This window comes from Clarias gariepinus, chromosome 9 (assembly GCF_024256425.1).
Source record: "Clarias gariepinus isolate MV-2021 ecotype Netherlands chromosome 9, CGAR_prim_01v2, whole genome shotgun sequence".
NCBI classification, from domain to species: domain Eukaryota; kingdom Metazoa; phylum Chordata; class Actinopteri; order Siluriformes; family Clariidae; genus Clarias; species Clarias gariepinus.
Window position 1 is genome coordinate 37,714,292 of NC_071108.1, and position 20,642 is coordinate 37,734,933.

The window sequence follows — 20,642 nt, forward strand, 5'->3', positions numbered from 1 at the left end:
TCACCCAGTTTTACAGCCTCTTTGTGGTAATTATGATTTGTTATGTTGTGATAAATTTTATTTTATTTTATAGTTAAACCGTTGCCAAACACATCAAGCTAATAGTGTTGTCTACAGTATACTGCTCCTGATGTTTTGGAGTAAAAAAAAAAAAGTTACCTACTGTTTCATATTCTGTCAAAGAGCTGGATAGATTTGTAATAACACAGATCATATATTTACGTAATCTTTAACTGATACAGAGCTCCTGATGTTTTAAAGCATTAGTTGTGCATCATTTACAAATTATTACGTCAAAATGGCATCACATGATTAAACCCAAACTTAACTAATTAACATTACTAATTACATTTACTGGTGCACCACCATCATACAATAAAGTACATCAATAGTACATCAATATAAATATGACACTTTCATGCTACATTTATCTATAGGGTATCAAGGACACAATGTTACCTGTTGTCTCAATAATTTCCACTGTATGAAGTTGGACCAACAATACAATATTAATCCATTCAACATTTATATAGTTTTTACAGCACACCTGTCTGTCTGCCCACCTGTCTGTCTGCCCACCTGTCTGTCTGCCCACCTGTCTGTCTGCCTATATATCCATTTCTCTATCTGTTTATATAAATATGTCAGATGATTATGATATGTGTAGATTATTAGAGATGTGTAGACTCTGATAACAGATAACAAATCAGACTCCTTGGCCCCGATCGTCTCTATCACACACCAGGAAGTCTTTATATTTCAATTATCAGGAATTTTATTTCACCAAGCAGGATTTCCTGCCTGAGCGTCGTGCCGTGACCTGCCCACCATGCTTCCTTTCATATCTAACATCTAAACTTTTAATGCCAAAACAATCTATAGTCATTTTACTTATACAGACTGACACTAACATTAACAGCAAAAATGTATTTTGATAAACTCAGACTGAAATCATCAGATTTAATAACATCCAGTCGCTGCTCAATGATTCTTGGAAAATAAAATGAAAAAACTTAGTGCAATTTAATAATCTATCAAATATTTTAAAATAAATATTTATCAGTGCTGTATTAGACATAAACACACTTCACCCTACATCTACCTCCTCCTCCTCCTCCTCATCATCATCGTCATCATCATCATTATGAAGCTAAAAGAAGAGATCCTAATGACCAACTACATGGTGATGAAAAATACTGTTAGAGCAACCAGAAATACACACATACACACACCTGCATACACATGCACACACACGCTATGTGAATTCCTTTATTTAATAATCTACTAAAAAAATCTAGGAATTTCAATAAAGAGGAAGTTGAGGATTTACTGAAACATTAGAGACGCACACAGTAAATTAATCTTTTAATCCTCTTTCCTGCATTTCAATGTAATCTCAATAGAACCCCCCATCAGGCCGTGCATGAAGATATTTTATTAAGCGTTGTCTATTCAGTGATCAAAGGTCAGGTAGCATAGCAAGGTCTAAGCAGATCCTACACCACTGCACTAGTGTTAGAATTAGAAAGGCACAGGTCATTACAACTTATTAAAAGAAAGACTTCAAAGTCTTTTAAAGGTTCAAAGTCTTAACACATTGAAGGTTTCACCAAAAGATGTCTAAAGAACATCAGAAGGAAAGACAGAATCACTTGAAAATCACTTTCATAAGTCACTTTATACATTACATGTTTATATATATATATATATATATATATATATATATATATATATATATATATATATATATATATATATATATCTGCCATTGCACATGACACTTTGCCACTTTAAAACATTTAAAAAAATTTATATATATATTCCCCCCCTATATTCCTATATTTTGTAATATTTTTATTATGCCCTTATTTGTACAGTTTGTTTATTTTACTAGTAACATTTATTTTCTTTTGTATTTCATTTCTTTTTAATAATATTTATTAACACTAATTAATAAGATATTAATATTTTATAACGTACAAGCATTTCACTGCATATCGTACTGTGTATGACTGTGTATGTGACAAATAAAATTTGAATTTAAATTAGATTTGAGAATCCAAGAACAGAGTCAAGACCATCATCACATGCATGCACATCACTCATCAGATTCCAGATGTAGATCTAAGACAGTGAGAGGATTATGAGTAAAACCAGGATGCAGCGGAGGATGGAGTAAGATAAGGGTGAAGCAATGTCCTGATAATACAGTGTTTGTGTAATTGCTACCATCAGATGGGTTTTTATGTTTTAGGGACAGTGGAGGAAGCTCGATTACGAAATCGATCAAGAAATTGGGGTGGAGATCAGTTAAAATTATGGGATGTAACTCTATGGGCAACTTGAGAACACAATTATCCTAATCTACATGTCTTTGGATTGCAGGAAGAAACCCACCAAGCACGTAGGGAACATACGAACTCCAGACCCGAGCTGGGAACCAAACCTGCGAAGTGCAAGGCCACTGGAGGTGCACGGCCACAGTGCTAACCACCAAGCCACTGCGCCGCCATATCTGTGTTTACGCTATTAATCATTAAACCCATCCATCCATCCATCCATCCATCTATCTAGGCATGTCTGTAGTTTAACTAGGGACAGTGGAGGCCGATGGTGAACACTGAGTGATCCAGGATAGCGTGAGCATAAATAAATCCCTTCCATAGCTCTGTGCTATATGATCACAGTGCTATTGTTGATGTTACCAGTAACTCTGGCCTTTAATTTCATGACATGCAGCACTAAAACACTTGGTGTTATTGCTGAGTTCTGCCTTCTATTTGAAGCTCATGAAGATAGCATTACTAGGATAGCATTCTCTTATTTCAGAAATGTTGCTAAGATAAGGAGTATACTGCTTGGTCAAAAACAAGCAAAATTATTGACTTGACAAAGACAACAAGTAGAGATAAAGCTGTAATGACTAAAAACTGTGTTAGGGACTGTCCAACACATTATTAAACCCTGGAAAGTTAGAGCCGAACCTCAACTTCACAGCAGAAATGTGGTCAGAAACACGTCCTGATCGAGAGTGATGAGCGATCACTTAAACACTTGGTGAAGTCACATGATAAAGTAATCAACAGCAAAAAACAGAGCTGTGTTCAATAGTAAGAGTAAGAGCATTTACTCACACACACACACACACACACACACACACACACACACACACACAAAATGTGATGAGAACTCACAGGATTGGGACTAAACAGCTGTGTAAAGATTAACAGCATAAAGACTGGACTTTGGAGTGATGGAGAAAGGTCATGTGACCTGATGAGTCCAGACTGAGCCTATTCCAGAGTGATGGGCGTGTCAGGGTGAGAAGGGAAGGACATGAAGCGATGCTCCCATCATGCATAGTGTCCACTGTACAAGCCTCTGGAGACAGTGTTATGATCTGGGGTTGATCAGTTACTCAGGTCGAGACTCAGTAACGTTATGGGGCAATAAAATGAAGTCAGCTGACCATCTGAATGTACTGAACCACCAGAGGATCACATCTATGAAGGGTTTCAGGGTGGGTCTAATCAAAGCTAACACCGATCAGGTGTAATGTCAAATGATGAAGATAAACTAGTTCATGCTTTTGTTACCTCTAGGCTGGTTTGATTAAGGTTAGTAGCTCGGTATACCAGGCTTTCAATCCACCCAGAACCTGGACTGGTACCCCTGCTAGTCCAAGATTAACCGAGCTCCAGTTAGTGACAGGATCCTTGCTGATTCCCTGTACCTGAGGCTCCAGTGAGGTCAGCTGCCATCACAACTTCTCCCACCGCTCTTTCTTTTTTCTCATCTGTTTATTTTCCATCATGATGACCATCATACATAATAAAAACACTCTTTTTTGTGTTGGTTTACATTTTACTCACCAATTAACATTTTTAACACCAGATCCATGCTGTCCAGTGACACTTGGTGCTCCTGAGGTACCAGTGGTTCTGCCCTTTCTGTTCTCCTGACCTGACCGATCCATCCCAACGCCCTGGAGCATCAGTTACCTGAACACGCCTGAGTGTTGCTGAGGACGTCTCAGCACAGTCTACAGATCACTATGAGGTTCCTGTGGACACCCCGAGGATGGGTGTGGACGTTCTTTCATGGACGGTCTAAAGACTGCAATTAGCAAGAAACATGTACACACCAGCACTGCTCCACACTGCAGCAGTAATGTTTATATTGGTTGCTATGTTAATGAGTAGGTGTGGTGGTGTAGTGGTTAGCACTGTGGCCTTACACCTTCAGGGTCAAGGGTTTGATTCCCACCTCAGGTGTGTGTGCATGTTCTCCCTGTGCTTGGAGGGTTTCATCTGCTTTGGCTAATTGTTTTTTTTTTTAAAGGTGTGTGTGTGTGTGTGTGTGTGTGTGTGTGTGTCCTGTGATGGACTGGCACCACATTCAGGGTGTATCCCATCTTGTGCCTTCAGTCTCCTGGGATAGGCTCCAGACCCCCCACAACTCTGTATACAGAATAATCACTATAGAGTGTGTGTGTGTGTGTGTGTTTTGAAGTTGGTATGTAAGGTATTGTGGGCCTGTTCAGGCGGCTGTAATAAATATTTTTCTGCTCTCTGAAGGTAGGGGTGTGTGTGTGTATAGAACATGTTTAGACCAGTGGACAGGAAACACTTCCTTACAGAGATGCTTTACTGCTGCTACTGCTGCTCTGTGATTGGCTGAAAGCTGTAACGCATCACAGCGACGCTAAACCTGTAGTTTGTAATAAACGGCAGCGCAGCAGCAAAGCAGAAACAGCCTGAGACCAGAAGACTCGCACGAAACTCCTTTATTTAATTACTTATTTTTAATATAAGAAGAAGAAGTAGTTCAATTTTAAGTCATTTAACTACTTCAGGACTAATAAGATGAAGTGTGTGCAGAATCCTGGGTGTCTGGGTGAGAACTTTACTTTAATTACGTTCAGTTTTTGTAACATATAGTTTTTGTAACTCAGGTGTGTGTGTGTGTGTGTGTGTGTGTGTGAGCGAGAGAGAGAGAGAGAGAGAGAGCAGGATGAGATGAGTGTACAAGAGGAATTTACAATAAACCGCTGAATTATGTGATGTTTATATTTATCATCAATATAAATGCTTTATATATTATTACTTTAACAGCAACACACAAAAAAAGAAATAAAAAATTCTGTTCTGTTCCATAGTGTTTATGCACTATATATAATGTGCAGTACAATGTTAGACATTTATGTTTGTGTCTGTGTGTGTGTGTGCAGTGTGTGTGTGTGTGTGTGTGCACGCATGCAGTGTGTAAAACTAACTAAACTACATTTTCTTTCCCTCTGAAGCTGTTTTCGCTCTCGCTTCAGTCTCACTGCTGTACAGCCGAACCGTCGAGTGTGTAGAAACCAGCACGAGCCGAGACCCGAACCTCTCCCAGAACCGCACACTCAGTAATTATTAATATTATTACTGTTATTTTAAAATTCACCACATTATCTACATTTCAAAAAATGAGGTGTTGTTTACACGGTGCTGCTCCTCTGTCCTGCGCTCTGATTGGTCAGAAGGTGTTGATTAATTCTCTGTAACAGCGGCTCTGACAGTAGAGCATGTGACCAGTAATGCGCTGGTTTTAATACCTTGTGGTTTCCATAGTAACGGCTCATTAACAGCGCTCGCTGTACATACAGTGAAATGTTGTTAGAGTGAGTAGAGTGTAAGGAGTCTCCAGTACGAGCGTCCAGAGGTAAAGCTGGGATCTTCAGGACAGAGGAGTGTACACCGCGCCGGGTTTCTCAGTCACATGACCAGCTGAAAGACTTTCCTCTTATTAAGCTGAAGAGAGAGAATAAAGAGAGAGAGAGAGAGACGAGTGTGTCTATAGAACAGAAACTCAGGGGCTTTAATAAAGAGATAAAACACACATCATGTTTCACATTAATGAACTGTGAGCTGCTGCAGCGTGAGAGACATAAAACACTCAGGGGCGAGCTGTTAGAGGAAAACTCCTGATTCCGCTTCATTCCACACCTCGTCACACATGGCTTTACTGTAACACACACACTTTATTATCCATGACCAAGAGAAAAAATAAGAGGAAGAAACACAGTTTTACAACAACAACATATATAAATCATTAACACCTTGTGTGTGTGTGTGTGTGTGTGTACTGTAGATGAACCCCAGGTCCCTGGTCACATCGTCTGCTCAAGGGAAAAAGACAGTTACTGTATTTACGGCCGCTGTTCATTTCATGAGAACATCAACACAACCTCCTGCACGTAAGTAATGCTAATCATGCTAATCATGCTAATCATGCTAAATATCAATATGTATGGAAAATGTTCTAAAGCTGAATGATACAGCCAACAGTCTAAACCCTTGTGTGTGTGTGTGTGTGTGTGTGTGTAGGTGTGACGCGGGGTATATAGGTAGTCGGTGTGAGCTGAGAGACCTGCGCGTGATGAGCCCCCATAAGCTAGAGGAGGTGATCGCTATCAGCTGCGGCATGTGTGTCCTGCTCGCCTGCGTGTGTGTGCTCTCCTACTGCTGCTACAGGAACTGGTACGGATGAATTACATCATCAGGGGGCAGGGCTACAGTTTAAATACATAACTTACACCTCGCTACAAAACAATGAAATCCTGTCCGGATAGCATGTGTTAGCTCAACACAGACTCCAGGCCACGCCCATGGTTTCCATGGTGATGTCCTGAAAACAACTGGCCTGGTGTTAATGTTTTACATCATTACAATGCTAATGCTAAGCTAATAAAGTTCAGTTCTTGTGGGTGTGAGTGAGTGTTCTGAATACTGACATGAATCTGTTCTGTGTGTGTGTGTGTGTGTGTGTGTGTGATTTCAGGGGCAGAAAACCAGCTCTTCCGTATGGAAAGCAGGGAAACATGGTGTGAGAGAGAGAGAGAGTACTGAGGTCAGTACTATGGGCTGAATAACTCCTTCATCATCATCATCATCATCATTATCATCGTTAATGTTGTTGTTGTTGTAATCAGGTGTGTGTCAGTACACACTGCAAGACTTCCGTTTTATATTTACACTCTCCTGTATTTATTGTTTATTAAAATCAGCTAAAGTTTATTTCTAATATTTATTTATATTGTTTCTCAATAAATAAATAAAAAAACATTTTAAAGAGTTCTGTAGTTTGTTTAAAGTGTGTGTGTGTGTGGGGGCGGGGGGGTGTCTACCTATGTTACAGTTACACACACACTTAGATCACGTCACGTTTACTTTCCATGAGGAACAAGAATTAAAAAACAACCTTTCACATGAACAGGAAAATAAGTAGGTCTGAAAGATGCAGGTGTGGGTAGAGCTTCATTGTGCAGGTGTGGGTGGAGCTTCATTGTGCAGGTGTGGGTGGAGCTTCATTGTGCAGGTGTGGGTGGAGCTTCATTGTGCAGGTGTGGGTGGAGCTTCATTGTGCAGGTGTGGGTGGAGCCTCATTGTGCAGGTGTGGGTGGAGCCTCATTGTGCAGGTGTGGGTGGAGCCTCATTGAGCAGGTGTGGGTGGAGCCTCATTGTGCAGGTGTGGGTGAAGCCTCATTGTGCAGGCGTGGGTGGAGCCTCATTGTGCAGGTGTGGGTGGAGCCTCATTGTGCAGGTGTGGGTGGAGCCTCATTGAGCAGGTGTGGGTGGAGCCTCATTGTGCAGGTGTGGGTGAAGCCTCATTGTGCAGGCGTGGGTGGAGCCTCATTGTGCAGGTGTGGGTGGAGCTTCATTGAGCAGGTGTGGGTGGAGCCTAATTGAGCAGGTGTGGGTGGAGCCTAATTGAGCCGGTGTGGGTGGAGCCTAATTGAGCAGGTGTGGGTGGAGCCTCATTGAGCAGGTGTGGATGGAGCTTCATTGTGCAGGTGTGGGTGGAGCCTCATTGTGCAGGCGTGGGTGGAGCCTCATTGAGCAGGTGTGGATGGAGCCTCATTGTGCAGGTGTGGGTGGAGCCTCATTGAGCAGGTGTGTGTGGGCCTCAGTGTAAAGATGTGGGTAAAGCCTTGGTGTAATAAAATGAATCAGCACTCAGTGTGGAACTTTGGGATGGAGCGCAGCCTGTGTTTAATTGGCCGACACTGAAGATGATGTCATCATGCTGCTTCTCTTCATCAGACCTGCAGCTGAAAACACACAGTTTCACACACACACACAGTTTCAATTCATAAAGCCCCATCACTACCAATATAAAGTAATTACTGTTAATCACCACAGTGGGCTCTCTCTTCACACACACACACACACACACAAACACACACACACACACACACACAAACACACACACACAATTCATCCCAAAAAGTCACCTTTATCTGTGCTTCTGCATTGCTGCTGATGTTCTTCTGAACTGCAGTTTATTCTAAAGGAACCTTCACAGAACCTTCACACAGAACTTCATCTTTCATCTCCTGAGCTGCAACTTCTGGAGCCAAGATCACGTCTGGTTCGGTCACATCCAGATCATCACAAGCTGAAACCGTTGGTGGTTTTATTTCTGAACAAGACATTTGTGGTTCCATCATGTCAAGAACTTTGGTTCTAACTAAAGGTTCCACATTTTGATTTGATATTAAACCTACATTTACATCTTCTGGTCCTTTAACTATTTCCAGAACTGTGATGTCTGGGTCTGCTGTCACTTTTAGAGGTACCATTTCCGTGGCCTCCATTTTTCCTTCACCAGTAGCAAACTTTGGTGACTCGGTCACTTTTAGAGCTGGTACTAATTCTGGTGGAGAATGTGGAGACACCAGAGGTTCTAGACTTGAAGTCACTTCCTGGGGTTTTGATGGTGTCACATCTAGAGCTTCTAGTGATGATACATTTGGGTTTTTTGTTCCTAAAGCTTCTATTTCTGGTACTGAAACTTCTGAGCATGGAACTGGTCCTGCTGTTGCTTCTAAAGTGGACATTTTCTGAGCTGCTGCTTTCTTTGGAACTGGCATCAATTCCAATTCCATTTTTGGTGCTGTCATCATGTCTGGAGTTTCTGCTGACGTGTTTTCTAAAGTTGCAATATCTCTCAGGTGCTCTGAAACTTTGGGTAATTCTGCAACTTTGTTATCGTCTTTAATATCTTCGATATCTTCTTCCAAAGCTCCAACCTTCTCTGTAGAGCAGACTTCTGCAAAGCAGACTTCTTCTGGAGCTCTAACTTCTTCTGGGCTTCTAACATATTCTGGAGCTCTAAATTCATCTGCAGCTTCTTTAGTTTTTTCTGGAGCTGAAATTTCTGGTCTTTTATTCTCTTCTGGAATGGAAATTTCTGGAGCTTTTATTTCTGGAGCATGAACTTTTGTTGCAGTTCCGACTTCTGTGGTTTCTGTCACTTTGGCGTCAGGAGAAGCATGCGCTTCAGAATCAGAGGTCACTTCTGAAACTTCTGCTTGAGCTTTCCTCTGAGCTGCTCTGAGTCTCTCACGATTTGGAGCAGAAACACGACAAACTCCTGAGTTTCTTTTTCCAGTAACTACACACGGATCCTCCAGAACTCTCCCCTGTCTCTGAAATTCACACACACACACACACACACACGAGAAATTTAATAAAACATTCCACACATATCACTCTCATTAAAAAAGTGTAGAGTTTATAGACGGGGGGTGGGGGGGGGGGGTGAATAGTTTGCCTGGGTTTCGTTGAGGCTGATGAACTCATGTGAAGAACAAAATCTCTTAACCAAAAGAGGTAAAGAATGCAACACACACACACACACACACACTCTCTCTCTCTCTCTCTCATTCCCAGTGCTACATAAACACCCCTTCAAACTCACAATCACATCATTTAACAACTCGTGTGTGTGTGTGTGTGTGTGTGTGTGTGTGTGTGTGTGTGTGTTAAAACTGCAGCCTAAAACATTTATTTCAGAGGATTCCAATAAAGACTGATAGCTAGCAAGAGTTAGGCATTTGATCTAATTACCAACCAAATTCTGTCCGATATTTATATAAAACACACACACACACACACACACACACACACACACACCTGCTTTGGCTCAATGTTGTCGAGGTTCAGTGAAAACTGTGTGTGTGTTTAGTTACTCTGCTATGGACCAGCCGGCAGTAGATCAGACGCCTTCAGAGATTCCAGTCTAATCCTTTACTACTGGACTCATGATGGCACAGTTGGATACTCACTTCATCCAGAGAGGAAAAAATATTGGCACCAACAGCCTTGTAGCAGATATGTGTGTGTGTGTGTGTGTGTGTGTGTCGATTATTTTGGGAAAAACAGGTGGTGCTGTAATTATCACCTGATTAGTGTCATTGTTCCTCAGCAGCAGAGACACAAACACACCGAGTGTCACGTTCTGTCTGTTCTCAGGAGTGTGTGTGTGTTAGAGAGAGAGATAAAGAGGAGGTGTAGTGTATTTTTATCTTGTGACTCTAAGCTCCAGCCCTGAGAGTCGCGTGAGAGAGACAACAGTCTGAGTTTAGATCTGATCTCACTCTCTACAAAAATCAGAGTTTTAAAAATGATATATTTAAGATAGACTCAGTGTATTTCAGTTTAGTTTAGTAATATAATCTGTAATAAAAAGTGTTGCATTAATTTGGTGAGGGCGTGGCTGGTGGGGGGGGGGGCATAAGAATTTCCTAATGAATTTAACTTAAAACTATAATTCTATTTCATTTAAGGCACAGAATCTGTTTAATGATATTTTAATAAAATCACCTAAAATTACATAATAATAATAATAATAATAATAATAATAATAATTAAAAGAAGAATTTATCATATGAAAGGTGTGGAAAAGTGTTTAAGCTCTAAATTAGCCATACCCGGCAACCACACACACACACGCGCGCGCGCAGAGTTTAACACTAATTAAGCGATTAATAAAATGATTATTAATAAAACTTTTCAGTCAGTCTCCTAGTCTTCGGTGCCCCGGTGCTGTGAAATAAACACCTTCAACACACACATTAAACACACACACACTAAACACTCTGATCAATACATTCTTGCAAATTTCTTTCCTCAAATTTCTACACAATAAAATGTGTAAATAATTTATTAACTATTTAAATTCGACACTTCCTCACCCAGGGTTTAATATTTCTAGCTCTGAACTGTGTGTGTGTGTGTGTGTGTGTGTGTGTGTGTGTATTCACCCATACTCCATACAGACCACTAAACACACTAAACTACACACACTGAACTCCACACACACTCCACACTGTAAGAGTGTCAATGAACACAGTGTCTCTCACCAGCCTCCTTATACGCCGCTGTCTCTTCTTCCTCTGACTGGGCATCTTCACTGTTCAACAGAAGAGAAGAAGGAGAATGCAGGGGAGAGAGAGAGAGAGAGAGAGAGAGAGAGAGAAAGCGAGAGAGAGAGAATGAACAGATTAAAGAGGAGAAATAAAGGAAAGAAGAAACAGAACAGAGTGTAGAAGTGCTGAAATCACACCCACTGAGCCCTCTGAACACACAGAGTTTAACTGAAGTGGGTGGGACACACACACACACACAGAGTGGTTTGCATCATGTTAAAGTGTGTGTACAGGAGAGGTCACTGCAGTGTACGGAAGTGAGACTTTTATATTAATACACACAAACCAAACGATATTATAAACTTATTAACGTGACCAGCAGAGACATTCAGTGTGGAATAAACAGAACACGTCAACAACAGAACAACAACAACAACAGATCAGACGTGAGAGAAAATCCGAACTGAGACCAGGACTATTTACAGACACACTAATGAAGGTGCACTAGACTGGTGGTCTGGGACTTCCCCTCTAAATCTCAGGTCTGGCTCTCTGATATCGAGATATACCCCATGCTACCCCATGCCAAGTTTCAGCTCAGTCCTCATGCTAATGTCCAGTTGCAGTCCTGTCTTAAGACCTGTTCTGACTGCAGTAGGACCTTTTGGGGGTTATGTTAGGGTAAACCACTGGACGGAGCTCTGGGCCCATGGAGTACGTTGTGGTGTGTTCTAGTCAACCTGAAGCTCCCAGAGTACACTACACTGCTCAGAAATTCAGCCATTTAAGCGTGATTCCAAACCGCAGGGAGTGAAACTGCTCAGTTCGGAGGAAACAGTAACGGTGTAGGGAACAACTGAACATCAGGTCTTCACTTCCCCGGAAAAGGGAAAGAAAAACGTCTCATCAGTCATTACGGCTCGCTGGAGCGCAAAAAATATGGAGCTTGAAAATGATTTATATATTTATTATAATTATTATCGAGGATGTCATCATATTAAAGGACACGATAGATGGTAAAGAGCTCGCCCTATCATCCGGAGATCGCTGGGTCAATTCCCGGGTGATGCTGTAACCTCTCGGCAGCCGGAGGTCTAGAGAGAGCTGATTGGCCGAGCTCTGTCAGAGGGGAGGGATGAGAGGTACTTGGTGCTCCCACATTAATCACGGCTCTACAGCCAATCAGGGGCGGCTGTGAGCTCACGCAAGCGGAAGGAGCAGATTGCGCTGTCCTCCGAGTGTGTGCGTGAGCGAGCAATTCGAAAAGATGCAATCGGCTGCCGTCACGTGGTTCAGAGGAAACGTCTCGGGTTTCTTTTCTGTAACCCTGTTCCTTAAAAAGGCGGGAACGAGATGCTGCGTGAAAACGCTATGGGAACATCTTTTTATGTTGCCGGTTGTGAAGCATGTGTGTATCAAACACGGCAAATTTTGGCATATATAACCTCGGTAGGGTGACATCATCTGATTAGACGCACCTGCAGGTTATAAATACAGGTGAACCAGAAACATTCCTCAGATTGATTTGTCTGAACGGACGTAGATGAGGCGATCCCCTTGGTTGAATGAGCCCTGATTCCTAAAGGCGAAGTGAGCCCACGCGCCTCATAGAAGAGGGCAATAGCATCTCTCAGCCAGTGTAGTGGCGGCCGCCCCCTGGTTGCGGCCTTAAAACATGTAAAAGCTGCTCTGACTTACGCCACTGGCTGATGCAGTGGATGTAAATCTGAGGAGCACAAACTGGACAGTAAGTGAAGTCTCTCCTGCTCCAAAGCTGTAAAGGTGGAGAACAGAAGGCTTCAAAAATAATAGGGTGCATGTTGTTATTGGAACTTTCGGAAGATAGTTCAGTGAAAATGCAAAATGGTCCTGACTAGCCCAGGGACAAGTCTAGGCAGGATGGGAAGACTGACAGATCTCCAATCCTCTTAGAGAGGTAAAGGCTTTAGAAAAACCATCTTAAGGGTCAGAAACCTGAGGCGCTGACTCTAGTGGTTCAATAAAAAAAAGGGTTTTTTTTCCCACAATAACCCCATTAATCAGGACATGACAGGCAGAAATAGCGGTTACGTTTGTCCTGAGAGTACTAGGGCACAAGCCCGAGGACAACTTCCTGAAGAAACTTCGCTGAAACAATTCGGCAGTGGACTGGGTCTACCTGCTTCGTCATGCACCAACTTTCAAATACATTCCATTTGAGGGCATAAGCTCTTCTAGGGGAGGGAGCCATAGCACTTAGAATGGTCTTAATTACGCAGGCTGGGAGACCAGCTTGACTTAGTTGGTCCCATTAAGGGACTGAACGTGAAGGTTCCAAAACTCAGGCAAAGGGTGAAATATCGTCCCCTGCACCTGAGACAGAAAATCACACCTCATTGGAATCACCCATGGTGAGCCGTTGAAGAGGGATACTAGATCCAAGAACCACACTCTGGGCGGCCAACAGGGCGCTATCAAATAAGAGGTGCAAACGCTGTTAATGGACCCTTGCCAAGACTCCCGGGAGCAGAGCTATCAGGCAAAACACATAAAGGCGTAACCTGGTCAGGTACGGGCCAAGGCGTCCAGACCCAGGGGAGCTGGAAGAGTCAGAGAGTAGTAAAGGGTCCACCTCTACTACATAAAATTTCTCCCAGATTGACTGACTACTTCAGGGTGGGGTTTTATTCCCCGTGGACAGTACAACTGCTCCCACATTCATATGCTCTGGAATGTAAATTGCCCTGAGGGACAGGAACCTGGTGCTAAGCTATTAGCGGCGCGAGCACAATCCGCCCTGGCGATTAATATATGAGACCTTGATGTGCTGCGCTAGAAGATGGCCTCTCCAGCTCCCTTGGGCTGGACGGTCATGTAAGACCGCACCACAGCCTGTGAGAGAAGCACCTGTCGTTAGCATCTGCGACGACAAGATGAAGTTAGAATGGGACCCAGGGTAAAAACCGGGGTCTGACCACATAGGAAGAGTACAAAGCACCTGGCGCGTAACAGGGGGGGTTCTTTGGAGATCAGTGTCATCCGAAACACCAGAGGCGGCGAAAACTAAACACCGAAAAAGAGCGCTGAGTGCCGCTCACCGGGTCCTGAGCCGGTAGGCTATCAGGACTTATTTTTAGCGAAGAAGACAGTGCGGCGATCTGATCTTTTGGAGGCTGTCTGTTAGAGGCGACGAGCCGTACCCCAGTCCTTACGGGGGGGGAGGGGGTGCCGGCTGCTGACGCTCTTCTTTAGATCTGGTCGAGGATGGGTGGCCGATGGCCTCGACTCCTGAGCATGGCGTGTGAGAAATTTCCCAAAGGCCTGTTTATACAATCTAGCCTCTCGGAACCTAGTGGCGACTGTATTAACAGCGTCGTCGAATAGGCCGGAAGGTGAAACAGGAGCATCAAGAAGGAAAGTTCTGTCCTTATCCTTGATGCCTGTTTGATTTAGTCATAGGTGTCTTTTAGCAGTCACCAAAGAGGCCATAGAACGGCCGATAGCACGGTCTGTCTGTTTAGTCGCACACAGGGATAAATCAGTAGCCCGGCGTAATTCAGTGAATGCTTCTTGATTCACTGTGCTGCTCGTACTCAGATCTTTCAGCAGATCAGCCTGGTATGCCTGCAAAACCGCCATGGTGTGCAGGGAAGCGCCCACCTGACCTGCTGCTTGAAACGCTTTCCCTACAAGGGTAGAAGAAGTTCTATACGGCTTGAAGGGAAGTGTTGGTTTCTTTAATGAAGATGATGCCGCAGGAGAGAGATAGCCCGCAAGCGTCTCTTCTATCTGAGGCATCATGGTGTAGCCTCGTGCTTTTGCATCCATGATATTCGAATAAAACGAAGTCGATGGAACAGGAAATACAGGAAAAAAAAGGATTCCTCCAAGAACGAGATATTTCATTGTGGAGGTCATCAAAGAATGGGAGAGAGCGTCGTTTTGGCTCCATCTCCTGGCCACCTGACAGGAATCTGTCATGTAATTTTGAGTGTTTTGGGTGAGCTTGCTCTTTTAATTCAATTCAATTCAATTTTATTTGTATAGCGCTTTTAACGATTTACATCATCACAAAGCAGCTTTACACAATCAAAAGAATTAAGTTTGTATGAAATGTGAATGTGTATGAATCAAAATTATATGATTGTCCCTGATAAGCAAGCCTAGGACGACGGCGAGAGTGGCAAGGAAAAACTCCCTGAGATGGTAATAGGAAGAAACCTTAAAAGGAACCAGACTCAACAGGAAACCCATCCTCATCTGGGTGAAAACAGATAGCAGGGATTGATGTGCATAAAAATATGCGAGACTGGAAGTTCAGTATAAGAGGAGATGTGTAAGATGGACTGTGAGAAATTCCAGTCCTGAACTATTAAGCGACTGAAGTTACAGGTCCTCAGAGACAGCTGTCTGCATCAGTCGAGAACAGGACCACCTTCATGGAAGAGTGGAACCAACCCCAGTCACCACACGCATTCCAGGCAGACCACACGGGGCATCCATGTGATGAGATCTCCAACCAGAAGCAGGACTCCAGATGAGGTAGAGAGGTCCAGCGGGCAGAGGGGGTCTGGATCACTGGCAGCTCAGAAGCGACATGTATAGCTCGACAGAGAGATAGGTAGAGGAACCATGAGAGAGGGAGAGAGAGAGAGGATAGAGCAGAAAAGGAGAAAGCAAAAGAGATGGAGAAATAACAGTTAGGTATGGTCACAGTCAAACAATGTATAAGGTGAGGTCCTGTGGCCAATCAATATGTAGTCGTTCGACTGCACGCGTTATAACCTCAAGCAGCTCCTCATATTCTTTCTCACGCTTTAGAGGAGCGATCTGAGGAAGCTACTTCCATTTCCACAGAAGCAGGGGAGTGAGTCTCTTCAACGCACCCACGAGAGGCACCGGAGTGCGCTCATGAAGTGGAAGGAGAGAGTTCGGGATCGGGGGAGAGGGCGAGAGAAAGGAGGGGCTCCGTCTCTCGTGCCTCGACCAAGTCAACCTGTGATCCCCATGAGTGCAGCGCGGCTCGTGGCTCCCTAAAGAACGCGGGGTGTGCGCGTAGCAGCTTCATGGGGAAAAGAGCACAGTGCTCACACTCTCCATTAACCCCCTCGAGAGCGTGCTTCTCACCCAAACATTCAAAGCAGAAAGTGTGCATATTGCCCTCCGAAAGGAAATTATAGCACGGAGGGGGACATCTAGCTCTAAACTCCGCCATTATTGTCTGGTGAGTTTTATAACCTTTAAATTTTGCTGTTAGATTTTTAGTATGCTTGTTGACACACGCACACAAAGCGGTGATGACAAAAGATCTGAGGAATGTTTTCGGTTCACCTGTATTTATAACCTGCAGGTGCGTCTAATCAGATGACGTCACCCTACCGAGGTTATATAGGCCAAAATTTGGCGTGTTTGATACACACATGCTTCACAACCGGCAACATGAAAAGATGTTCCTATAGCGTTTTCACGCAGCATCGAGTGTAGTCTTTGAAAGGGAACACGTGATAGTCTTCGGCCCTCCCGACTAAGTGGTAGTAGTAGCCTTAATGTGGGAGCCCCCTAATGACAGGGGGGGAATTGAATGCGACTAAATTAGGGAGAAAATTGTGGGGAAAAAAAATTAAATTTTATTTAATCAAGAAATCCTTAGTATTATATAGTCTAGTAATCCTTAAAAAAAGAAAAAATAAATCTCTGTCATTTTGTAAATCAGTCAAATATTTATTTACAAGTTATACACATTTCAGTAGTACATGTTATATAATGAAAGCAGTCTTTGTTTCAATAAATATTCAATACTTAATGTGAAGTGTGAATTCCACAGCAGCCGTGACAGGTGTAACTGTACAGGGAGTAGTGAGTAGGGAGCACGCTGTGAAGTACACTTCGGGATGGAACGCAGCTTGTGTTTTCTGTGCTTCTTTTATGTTCACCATTCAGTTCCTGTGAGAGCTGAGTTTATCTTTATGACCTTTAACCTCGTGAGACAAACAGGAAACCAGTGTAAAACTGCAAACCATTTCCTGTGATGTCACTTCCGGTTCCTGTGTAGGGTGTCCCTGTACTTTGATGTCTGGTACTGGTCGGATTCCAGGTGCTCAGGTGTCCAGTGTGTGTGGGAGGTAAACACATATAAAACTATATAAATATGTAAAACTATGTAAACTAACAGATCAAAGCAAATCAGCCAAATTAGATTGCATGCTGGACATTTTAACTTAGACACTGTTTCTCACAACTCATAAGAAAGAAGAGAATGAGAAATGTGGAGGAGAAAGTTTAATATATACAGTGAAACCTCGGATTGCGAGTAGCGCGGTTTGCGAGTGTTCCGCAAGACGAGCAAAGATTTTTTATAAATTTTGACTTGGAAAACGAACAAGTCTTGTTTTATGAGTACCAAGTATCATGTATCATGCTTCTTGTTTTGACGCCGAGCATCATGTGATCACAACTGAGCCAATGGTTTTCTCTCTCTTGTGCGGCGGAATTGTGGGTAATCGTCTCCCCTCCGGGTCTTAGTGCTCGTCTCTTACTGGTATAATCAACATCTGTGCACGCGTGTACTGTTTACTATAACACTGTAACCGTGTGTGTGTGTGTGTGTGTGTAAAACATATTTTATTTTGTGTGTGTATGTGTGTGTGTGTACAGCGAGCGTATTAAAGCAAAAGCAAGTCTTATTGGAGAGGTTAAAGACCCATTTTCTCTCTCTGTATCAGCCTGGTCTTTGTGTCTGTGTGCGTATCATCTATGACACCGTGCCCCACATACACACACACACACACACACACACACACTGGCACACGCACAGACCCCTTCTACCCTTCCAGACACACACACACACACTCTCTCTTTCTCTCTGCTCTGTCGTGATTCTTTTCAAAGGTAAAGTGCAGGTTCATTAGTTTTATTTTTACTTTACAGCAGTGATTACGTTAGTGTGTCGCTCAATCGAGTGTCATTAGAGAGATTTCTTGTTTATTTTTACAATAAAAGTGTTTCTATTGTGTGTGTAAAAAGAGTGAAGAAAGTGTAACTGTGTAAGACAAGAAGGGGGAGGGGGAGCTTACTTTAGATTCACTCAGACACACACACACACACACACACACACACACACAGCGCCTGCGCACACAAACGGAAACACTTATCTGTCTGGATTTATTTTTACTGTTTTTTAAGTGCTGGTTAATTTATAATTTTTTTTGGGGGGGGCTGTGAAACGAATAATTTGTGTTTACATTATTTCTTATGGGAAAAAAAATTAGTTTATGAGTGTTTTTGAATATGAGCCGCTTCTGGTATGAATTGTGCTCGTAATCCAAGGTTCCCCTGTACTAGTGTAAAAGTAGAAACTCTACAGAATGGTAATACCAAAGTAAAGTAGAGATAACGTACAAAGGAAAGCAACAGATTCCATCCACTTCATTGCATTGAAGGCACCTTCATGTTCAGAGTACAGAGTTACACAGAGCTTAGTTTATCTTTATGACCTTTAACCTCGTGAGACAAACAGGAAGCCAGTGTAAAACTGCAAACCATTTCCTGTGATGTCAATTCTGGTTCCTGTGTAGGGTGTCCCTGTACTTTGGTGTCTGGTACCGGTCGGATTCCAGGTGCTCAGGTGAGGTGCTGAGGGTAATGTATACGTGACCTCTGACCTCTGTGACCTTGTGAACTCTCTGTTTGACCCCTTTAGAGCACCAGCGTGGTTTCAGAGGCTTCACCGTAGGATCCACAGCCTGATAAAAACCTTCACCATCACACACACTGATCTTATATTTATGCCATGGACACACAATACACACATGTCCTGCAATCTCCTACACACACACACATACACAGGCATGAAAGAGGAAATCAAGGCATAAGCACGTCTAATTATCAGAACAGAAATACATTACAAACAATAAAACAGAATAAAGACCCTGAGCAATACTGAGATCCACACTGCCCCCTACCCCCCCCACACACACACACACACAAACACCCCGAGTCTAACCTGCACTGAGGAGGTTCAATAAACAAAGTTTGTGGAAGTAAGAATCACCTCAATGTATCCGTTCTGTAGAGGACCTCCAGCATCTAAAACACACACACACACACACACACACACACACACACGCGCACATTACCACAAACCTCCTGAGACTTTCATTATAAGTCTACTTTAATCAAAATCCTGATCAATATGAGTAATAAATAAATTTATTTCACACATAAACATTATAAACCAAACAGACTAATTATTTACACAGACTGAAACATCTCTACAGATCCACACGTGTGTGTGTGTGTGTGTGTGTGTGTGTGTGTGTGTGTGACAGCGTCATGGTGTCAGCTCACTGGCCTCGCGGCTCCGGAGGGCCTCACCTGGGGATGGGTGTGTACATACTCACGGTAACAGCGTGCGTCCAGAGCGTGCAGCGCTCCCTGGTGGTGAAGGACAAGCACGTCCCTGCCATCCACACTGGTCACTACACGGCCCGCCCTGATGATCTCATCACTCTGACCAACGTAATGAGAGTGTGTGGGCGGAGAAACATCCTCACCTGATGACATCATGGCTGCAAAGAGCGCACACACAGACACACACACACACGCTTTGTTGTTATTATTATTATTATTATTATTATTATTATGTATATATTTCCTTGGTTCTTTTTTTTCTGTTTGTGTTTATTTCTGTAAATATTGTCTTTGTACAGTGTGTAACTACAACTGAGCTTTGGCACTACAGAGATCTTTATTTTTATACTAATTAATAAAACCTTTGAATCTTGTGCATCTACTATAAATCAATGTAATGTGATAAATCACTTTTGTATAAAACAAATAATTCTATAAACATTTTAAGTCATAATGTTTTACACAAAGCCTCAGGAACACACTGCACTAGACTATTCTCTGCACTTCCTGTTGTCACCAGCAGGTGTCACTCTGTGCCATAAAGCCTCGAGCAGTGAAACACTAAACAGCGACTTTTTTGCCGTCACTAGTGAGTCGCGCGCCTTTACGCCTAACGTAAACTTAACCTCAAATTATGTTAGAAATAAAATCAAATGTAATATAAATGATTTACTTACATTTAAGGCGAAATTTCCCGGGTTGTCTTCGCCTGCAGCACGCGCTTTACTTCCGCTTTCGCGTCCTTACGTCACATCCTTAACGCGCCTGTCAAAATAAAAGCCTGTGTTTATTTCTCTTAATCGTTCAGAAATAAATCAGATTACTGATGTTTATGTAAAACCACTGCTTACACCTGTGGTTCTCAAAGTGTGTGGCGCCCCACTAGTGGTGAATACAGTCATGACAGGTGGGGCGCAATGAACGGGAGGGAATTAGTGGAAAATAATAGGAAAGTACATATTCTAATTCATGCTTTTCTTTTCTTTTATTGATTTATTTAATCTTTATTTTCTTTATCGGACACTCGAAACTAAATAATGACACACAAAGAAGTGGATCG

General features: G+C 42.8%; 3 protein-coding genes across 4 annotated transcripts; 1 reads left to right on the plus strand and 2 right to left on the minus strand.

Moving 5' to 3' along the window:
* Window positions 1-4,758: 4,758 nt before the first annotated feature.
* LOC128529802 (epigen-like) lies at window positions 4,759-7,729 on the plus strand. 2 transcript variants are annotated; one of them, XR_008361080.1, is made up of 6 exons: window positions 4,759-4,896; window positions 5,303-5,407; window positions 6,133-6,238; window positions 6,369-6,521; window positions 6,823-7,284; window positions 7,410-7,729. XR_008361080.1 is itself a non-coding variant. In XM_053503330.1 (5 exons), exons 1-5 carry the CDS (start codon window positions 4,866-4,868, stop codon window positions 6,869-6,871), a joined length of 444 nt encoding a protein of 147 aa, XP_053359305.1. In that variant the 5' UTR covers window positions 4,759-4,865; the 3' UTR covers window positions 6,872-7,729. The 2 variants fall into 2 exon arrangements, 1 of the variants encoding a protein (XP_053359305.1); XM_053503330.1 differs by having other exon boundaries at window positions 6,823-7,729.
* A 32-nt stretch (window positions 7,730-7,761) lies between these two features.
* Window positions 7,762-11,347, minus strand: LOC128529801 (periaxin-like). The gene is made up of 3 exons (XM_053503329.1): window positions 11,189-11,347; window positions 8,276-9,472; window positions 7,762-8,092 (listed from the first exon to the last, which is right to left on the minus strand). The coding sequence occupies exons 1-2, from the start codon at window positions 11,231-11,233 to the stop codon at window positions 8,324-8,326; spliced, it is 1,194 nt and encodes a 397-aa protein (XP_053359304.1). The 5' UTR covers window positions 11,234-11,347; the 3' UTR covers window positions 7,762-8,092; window positions 8,276-8,323.
* A 5,560-nt stretch (window positions 11,348-16,907) lies between these two features.
* Window positions 16,908-20,348, minus strand: LOC128529848 (Rieske domain-containing protein). Its single transcript, XM_053503402.1, has 4 exons — window positions 20,260-20,348; window positions 19,573-19,740; window positions 19,224-19,258; window positions 16,908-18,996 (listed from the first exon to the last, which is right to left on the minus strand). The coding sequence occupies exons 2-4, from the start codon at window positions 19,736-19,738 to the stop codon at window positions 18,727-18,729; spliced, it is 471 nt and encodes a 156-aa protein (XP_053359377.1). The 5' UTR covers window positions 19,739-19,740; window positions 20,260-20,348; the 3' UTR covers window positions 16,908-18,726.
* Window positions 20,349-20,642: the final 294 nt, after the last annotated feature.